The sequence below is a fragment of the Condylura cristata genome, unplaced genomic scaffold (assembly GCF_000260355.1).
Source record: "Condylura cristata isolate star-nosed mole 26May11 unplaced genomic scaffold, ConCri1.0 scaffold00034, whole genome shotgun sequence".
NCBI classification, from domain to species: domain Eukaryota; kingdom Metazoa; phylum Chordata; class Mammalia; order Eulipotyphla; family Talpidae; genus Condylura; species Condylura cristata.
Genome location: NW_004567135.1, coordinates 11395831 through 11403856, shown reverse-complemented (window position 1 = coordinate 11403856; position 8026 = coordinate 11395831). Strand labels below are relative to the sequence as shown.

The 8026-nt window shown below is 59.7% G+C and overlaps 1 protein-coding gene across 1 annotated transcript in view; it reads left to right on the top strand.

The window, feature by feature from the left end:
* TSPAN11 (tetraspanin 11) overlaps positions 1 to 4019 on the top strand; it is a 55723-nt gene extending 51704 nt beyond the window's left edge. The window contains exons 4-8 of the mRNA XM_004692550.2: positions 375 to 449; positions 1231 to 1335; positions 3358 to 3516; positions 3787 to 3888; positions 4014 to 4019. Coding sequence (XP_004692607.1) covers positions 375 to 449; positions 1231 to 1335; positions 3358 to 3516; positions 3787 to 3888; positions 4014 to 4019 — 447 coding nt within the window. The remainder of the gene's footprint in view (positions 1 to 374; positions 450 to 1230; positions 1336 to 3357; positions 3517 to 3786; positions 3889 to 4013) is intronic.
* The last annotated feature ends 4007 nt before the right edge of the window (positions 4020 to 8026 follow it).

Here is an 8026-nt window from a genome sequence, read left to right as displayed (position 1 = left end):
GTGACTGCTCTCCCCCAACAGGACCTCCCAATGTTCTAAGGCCGCGTCCTGTAGTAGCATATATGACACAGCATTGAAATCACTTACCTGGCCCCTGACCACAAAGCTTTGAGGAAAATGTCTTGTGGTGCCTGGCCTGTAATAGGTATTAAATAAATACTGGATGGGAAACTGGATGAACAAACTGAACCCAGGCCAGCCGCCAGCACAGGCAGCCATGCCCAGAGCTGTTAGGAAGATGGTGTGGGTGAGGGGGTCCCTGACAGGCTGCCCCACCAACCACACCGCTTCGGGGAAACATCTATCATGGGAGGGCTGACACCCTCTGCCCGCCGTCCTCAGCCCCATGTGACTGTGTCTCCTCTTGCTCCTAGTATTTCTGCCTCCTGCTGGTGATCTTCCTCGTTGAGCTGGTCGCAGGGGTCCTGGCCCACGTGTACTACCAGAGGGTGAGTGGATATGTCCTCCTCCCAGCCAGCGCAGAAGCAGGGGGAGGGTTACATAGCTCTGGTGAGAAAACGGAGGCAGAGACAGCATGGCCGTATCTCCCAGGCCCGGACAACCTCGGCATGTCCAGGTCCTCTTCCGTGCAGCAACTCTCTATCCATCTCTTGCTGCTCAAGCCCAGCGTGGGAGCGGGAGTGGGTGTCCGGGGGCGGTGCCCCCCTCTGCTCCCCCACCACACACACGGGGGATGAATCTGGTGTCAGGCAGCCACGAGAAAGCCTTGAGCTAAATGGTGGCTCTGAGGCTAGAACAGGCCTCCCCGCTGGGCCGGACAAAGGTGAAGCAGCTTCTGGGTACCCTGTGCCCCCGGGCACCTGTTCAAGGTCAAGACCAGGTCGACATTCAGCTGGTCGTTTCAAGCCAGCTCCCGTCCTGACAGGTGCCCACAGATAAGGACTGAGACTGTTTTCAATATCACCTTATGCTCAGAACAGAAAGCAACAGACAAGCCAAGTGCCCTGCGCCTGTCTTCACGGGCCCTCAGAGCTGCCCCCAGCCCCCATTCCAACTGCCCCGGTCTCTCTCAGCTCTGCCCCCACACCTCGGCCCTGTGTCCAGGACCCCGCTCTGTCTGTGGGGTCTCTCACCGAGGGCCCCAGTTCTATCTGGGGTAACGCGCCATTTGAGATCTATAGTGTTCAAGGCTCAGCTGGTGTGGCGTGGTGTGGCCTGGGGAGGGGTGGGAGGGTCTCCCGACACCTCCGCCTTCTCCACCCTCCTCAGCTGAGTGACGAACTGAAGCTGCACTTGACCCACACTCTGGCCGAGAACTACGGACAGCCCGGAGCAGCTGAGATCACCTCTTCAGTGGACCGACTGCAGCAAGATGTAAGCCTTCTCCCTGGGGTTGCAGGCCACCCAGACGTGGGTGCAAATGCTGGCTCTGTCCCTTTCCTGTGTGACCCAGGGAAAATCGCTTCCCTTCTCTGAGCTTCATGTTCCACCTACTAAAAAATGAAGCCTCAGAAGCAGGTGAGCACTAAGCCTGTACCCCTGTATACAAATTCCACGCGCCATGGCAAGTGCCTGCTGATTCTAGGTCTTTGCTTCCTCCTCTTCCCCCACTTGCACTCCAACTACCGCCCCCAGGCCCCACCTGGCTGCCTCCCGCCTCCGGGGCCCTGTGGCAGGAAGCTGGCCTGGTCAGGAGAGCTCCACCTTCTTCCTCTGAGAGCCGGGAGGCGGCAGTCCCCGGCCGTCCCGGGAGAGGTATTCCGTTAAGCCGCTGCTCAGTGTGGGGACGGAACTGTGGTCTCCCCCTTGCAAAAGGAGACCCAACAGCTCCCTTCAGTGAGGCCACTGCCCTGACCCCGTGAGCACAGATGGAGCGGGCCTCGGCCCTGTACCGTGCAGGACAGTAGCCGCTACCCACAGGGGCTACTGACATTTCCAGTCAATACAGATTTCAGTTCCTCAGGCAGGCCAGCTGCATTTCCAGTGCCCAGTCGCCCTCTGTGGTGAGCAGCCCTAAGCTGGACAGCCCAGACCAGGCATTGCCATCCTTGCAGAAAGTTCAGCTGGACAGTGTGGCTCCAGGATCCTGGCCCCATGTCTGAAAATCTGAGGCAACTCCACGCGGCAGCCTCGGTCCCCCTCCCCTGTCCCCCTGGGCGGTCTCTGCCGGGCCCCACCCTAGGCCTGATGCCTCCGAGTCGGGAGTGTCAGCCGAGCAGAGGTCGGTGCGATGTGAGCTCCAGGCGCCTGAGTTCACTGGGGGAGATGGCGTCCCGTCTCCCCAAGACTCTGGCTCAGCCCCAGTGGGCTCTGCACAGAGGGTCCTCAGACACACGGCCGAGGCACCCGTGGACACACCGTGCGCTTAGCCTCCACGCAGCCTGCTGCTCAGCCCCGTGTGCGGCTCGGACGCACATGGGACCTCACGTGCGACTCTGGAGCCTCTGGACATGCCCCGTGGGCCCTGACGGTCAGAGGCCGAGGCGTGGCGGAGCACAGCCCCAAGCCCATTTTCGGGTGCAGGAGAACAGAGCGCACGAAGGCAGTGGCCGCCGGCCAGGCCCACACCCGGGCCCCGCTGCGCCCGGAGCACGTGCGAGTCACTTGGGACAGTTGGCGTGAATGTCTCCTGCAAGAGCCTGGGAGAGGCTGTTTCATCACCCCCACTTCGCAGATGAGGAAACTGAGGCCAGGGAAGCTAAGTGACCTGCCCAGGCTGCACACAGGCAGAGACACACAGGGGTGGGCGCTCCCGCTCTGCCCAGCCCTCTGCACCCACACACGCTGCCGCTGTCGCTCCTACTGGGTGTTCACTAACACCCCGCATGGCTCAGGCCTGAGCCCGTGGCCGGCTGCACTCCTGGGACACGGGAGAGGCCAAACGCTGTGCCCCCCACCAGCCATCCACAGGCAGCCTTGTGCAGGGGCCTGTCGGGGTTTGGCCCCCAGGTCCCCAGTGTAGACCCGGGCCTGCACCTGGACGGGTCTGGAAGATCCAAGGTCTTCCGCAGCCTCACGGCACGCTCACCTGGCCACCCCTCGGGTGACCTCTGGAACCCTCTGTCCCCTCGGGTGTGAGGGCTCGAGGCCTGATGGGCTGAACTGGGCCCCTGTCCCGGGGTGGGCCCCCTCTTAGGGTGACCAGAAACTACCCCCTAGCCCCGGCTCATCAGCTGGGCTCCTGCCCCCAATGGTACGCAGCACCCCCTCTCCCCGGCATCATCTTAACCCACCTGGATGAATAGAAAAGGTGGCTACAGGTGCCCTGCTGGTGAATTCTGCCTGAGACATCAGCCCCTGTTTGGAACGGGGTGACGGAAACATCTAGAGAATGAAGAGAGACCAGGTGTGCAAGCCGGCCGGCCGGCTGTGCCTCACCGCCCTCTCCCCTTACAGTTCAAGTGCTGCGGGAGCAGCAGCTTGGCCGACTGGCAGCTGAGTGCCTACATCCTGTCGCAGGAGGCCCAGGGCCGCCGGGTGCCCGACAGCTGCTGCAAGACGGTGGTGCCGCGCTGTGGCCTGCGGGCCCACCCCTCCAACATCTACAAGGTGGAGGTGAGTGCCCGCCGGGCACCTGCCACGTGGACCCCCCCAGGAGCCCCCAGGGGGGGCGGGTCAGGCAGGCGGGAGGGGCCAGCAGCAGCTGCGTCCTCAGATTTCCACAAAGCCCCGGGGACTATTCCGGGAAGGTCTGAGGGCCTCGAGAAGGAGCCCTGGAAGCCTGTGAGCGGTTCAAAGCCCTGGTCAGCTCCCGTGTGTCTCAGCTAGCTGGCTGCATTCTCCTCCGCCCCTCCAAGGTGTGCATCACCTGCCTTTACCTTCCAGGGAGGCTGCATCACCAAGCTGGAGCAGTTCCTGGCTGACCACCTGTTGCTCATGGGCGCGGTGGGCATCGGGGTGGCCTGCCTGCAGGTGAGCTGGAGGGGGGTGAGGGGACGGTGTTGTCTGGAAGCATTCCACCCACGCCCTCTTCCTTTGGCCGAGAGCTCCAAAATCTGGCCGTCCGCGGGCACGGGCCCTGCACTGCCCTCTCCCCTCCTCTCTGCAACCAGGAGTGAGTCACGTGATTACTCTTTTCCCAGAAAACCTGAAGGAAAAGGCCTGGGGCCTGGGGTCAACTTGAATTTCTATGGAGCAGATGCCTGGGAGGCATATTGAGTGTGGGCTCAGGTATGGGCATGCACCGATGTGTGTGCGCCTGTGTGTGTGTGCACGGAGCCCGTGTGGGTGCTTGGGTGTGTCTGCACGTACCTAGGTGTAGGTGTTCAGGTAATGCATAGAGGACTCTCGTGTGTGTGTGCATGTAGGTGTGTGCACGTACATGCGTCTGCTCCTTCATGTGGGTGCCTGGACAGCAGTGTGCCTGGACAGCAGTGTGCCTGGACAGCAGTGTGCCTGGACAGCCTGCCGGTATGGGGTTCCTTGCCCATCTTGTGCGGCCAGTCCATATCCCTCTGGACACCTGAGGATAAGCTGCACCCCAAGCTGCTGAAGAGGGCCATAGCCCTGAGAGAGGCACCAGGCCACCTGGAGCTGGTTATTTCATGCCTCCGCCTCAGCTCCTCAGCTCTTCATTCATAAATGGGGCTGGTTATACCTGGGGGTGATGTATCAAGATTAGCCACATATGAGTAAATCGCTTAGCTCATTGCAGAGTGGATAGCACGTCCAGTAAATGCTGCCCATCATCGTCTCCTCCATGGGATGCACCGTCTCAAGCATGGCTCTTGCTCTTGGCTGGCCAGGCCATTTTGCTCCCCTTGTGTCCATTTACTTGCAGCCCAAGAATCTCAGAGGGCATTAACAGTGCCCCTTCCTCTCTTCCCCATATTCTGAACCCCAGAGAACGTCCCAGTAGGAACTGGAGCCCAGTGGTTGGCTCCAGAAACCTCTGTCTACTCTAGGCTTTGAGGGGTCCTGTTCTGCATGGAAACTGACCAGGCCTGGGCCACACTCTGTCCATTTCTTCCTCTCCATGTTTGAGAGTCTATGGATAAAGAAGGTAGTGAAACCAAAGACAGAGAGTGGGTTTCCAGTTCCCTGAGGCTCAGGTCAAGGTCGAACAGACCAGCTACAGAAGTGATGTCATGCAGGCCAGATGGTCGGGGTACAGGCCAGGTGGTCGGGGTACCGGCCGGTGCCTCCTCTCTACTCCACCCTCACCATGAAAAGTCCCAGGTCCTCCTGCTGACTGGGGAACTGTCTCTAGTGTCCCTGACAGAGGGAGTGCTTCACCTCCCAGCCCCCTGCCCATTTTCTTCCTCCATTCCCGAGTCCAGCCTTGCAGGGCCAAGCCTCGGGCGAGCGCTCCCTCTGCCGGCCAATGCTGGAATTACACTACCTCAGCGCGGTGGCCACCAGCCTTTAGAAAGGGCTGTCCCTAGGGACGCTCACAGCCACCCTCGGGCAGGGACAAGCCCCTTCCCCACATACACCCAACCTGGCACTCTGAAGACCCTCAGGGGCCAGGAGCTACAAGCCCACGATGGTGCCATCATGTTTTCCTAGTCCTCAGGATGTGGGGGGAATTTTCCTAGAAGAATCTAAAGATTCTACCTTTTCCTGGGTGACCTTGGGGAAATCACTCCCCCTCTCTGAGCCTCAGTTTCCTGACCTATACAGTGGAGGATGGATGTTCTCAAGCCTTTTTAAGCAGCACCAGCCTCATATTAATGGATATCTCACATAGGAGCCCAGTAAAAAAGAGGGAGCTGTTCTCGATAGAACCACAAGTGGGGCCTGGAGACTAGCCTCCTGTGGTGGCCTTTGGGACCTTCTGGCCCTGTGCTCCTTGGGTGTTTGGTAAGGGGCCTGCCCCAATGAGGCTGATGCGTTGCAACATTCTGGTATGATAAAGCAGATGCCTTAGGAACATTGAAATCCAAGCAAAAAATGCAGTGAATGTAACCAGCCCTAAGTCCAGCCAAGTGTTTGTCAATGTGTTTGTTGCCTCCTGAATGTGCGGGCCAGGCCCTGAGCTGCTCAGGAGAGATCGTGGGGGTTGGATGACCTCAGTGTCAGCAGGAGGTGAATGGGTTAATGTCAGCCGGTGAACAGTGTCGGAGGCTTCCAGCCTCTGATCTGTGATCTCTCTGTAGACCCAGGGAGCTTTCCAGTTAACTCTAATAACTGACCAGGATTACAGGGATAACAGGTGTGTCGAATGATAGAACCAGGACAGTAATCAAGCTTGCTGGGCAGGAAAGTTGTGCAGAAATGAAGGTAGAGACGTGCCTGGAGTCAGAGCAGCGGGCAGCCATTCCACCTGGGGTTGCACTGGGAGAGTCGTGGGGAGCCGGGGGGCAGAGATGCATCCTACGCAGTCCACCCTGGTGCGGTGTGTGTGTCATGCTGGATTTTAAAGGCTCACCAAAAAAGCCTCCAGACCAGCAACCTTCCTGTCAACAGAGGAGGATTTCAGACTCAGAGCCGGAGACAACTGCCCAAAGCTGCACAGCTCCAGTGACAGCCAGCCCACTCACTCCCCTCTCCGCTCGGACATCCCCACGCTGTAGGATCAAAACAGGTTGCAGTGCCTAGAAAATGTACAAGACGGTGGAGGTTAGGTTAAGCAGCAACCTCAAAGGTCACTTTGGAATGGCGCCGAGGGGCCTCCCTGGCCCTCCTTGCTTAGCCTCAAAGACAGCCAGATGCTAGCTCAGAAAGCTCAAAAGAAGATGAGAGCATACAGCATACCAGCTTCCCAGTTAAGAGAGCAAAAACCAGCCCCATGCTGTCGCCCGGCTCCTGCTCCTGTGCTGGTTGCTCGAAGCCATCTGTGCTCGTTCCTCTGACCCATCAGGCACAGGGCGCTGGTGCTCACACAGGGAACGGGAGTGAGCGTCCTTACCCCCCATCGGAGGCCAGGGGTGCATGCGTGTGCACTTGAGTGTGTGCGTATGAACACATGTGAGGCGCCTTTAGCACCGCATGCATCAGGTGGAGTGTGTGCACGTGACATCTTTATCACCGCATGCATCAGGTGATGTGTGTGCACGTGAGTCTGTGCACATGCACAAGCATTGCGAATGCACCTTTCTCGCTCTGCATGCAGTGCTGGAGTGTACCCACGTGGACACATGGTGGTGAGTCTGACTTGCACACCTCAGCCCTCCCAGCCCTCCCCCTGAGGGAAACATACACTAGGCGAGGTGGAAACAAGTCTAGGGTGGCCCAGCTGCTCCCGTCTCACCTCCCCTTAGCAAGGCCCAGATGACGCCCCGGGACTCACCAGCAGCCTTGGGTTAGGGGCAGGGAAGAGGGCGGGCTGCGTGGCATGAAGTGGGATGCTGTGATGAGTTCCTGCCTGCAGCCAGAGGAGACAGGTAACCTCGCAGCTGCCTTCCAGCTTCACCTCTGGGTTCCGAGTCCTGAGGTGCTTAGTGCTGCAGACTACTCACACGCCGGCGTCCTCACGCGTGGCAAGGACAGGGAGAAGGGCCTGTCCTCGCCCCTCCCAGGGGACCAGCTGGGCTCTGGGAGACCCACTAGCAACGGCCGAGGGAAAAGGCAAGCCCTGTTTCCTGTATTTGGGGAAATCCACCTTCACCCCATGTGCACAGGACTGCTGGGGGCGGCCCTGGCGGTGCCCCGTCTCCTGTGGGCAGGGAGCCGGGACTCAATGGCGTCATTACCCAGAGCTGGGGGTGTAAAGACTGCATTTTAGGGCCCCGGCAAAGGATGGGCCTGCTCAGGCAGGGTCCAGCTCCTTCCTGTTCTGCTGGTGGAGGTGACAGCTGGACCCTCGGCAAGTGCGCCCGGACTGGTTTGGTCACTTCCCAGGAGGTGACGGTGCCGAGGCGCCGCCCAGAGCCTGTTTTCCCTGTGGCCTCTGCGTCAGCCATAGAATCACTGTGGCCCTTGGCTGAAAAGCAACTTGTCAGCGCTCTTCCCGTGAGCAAAGGGGGTGCACACAGCTCTGATATGGGGGTGAATCCTGAGAGCTCAGGAGTGAGTCACATGGGCTGGCTCTGGAGAAGCCCCGGAGCTCAGACCAGCAGTGTGGACTAGAGCTGGTTAGAAATGCAGAATCTCAGAGCATCCCCAGACAACCCCCCCCCCACCC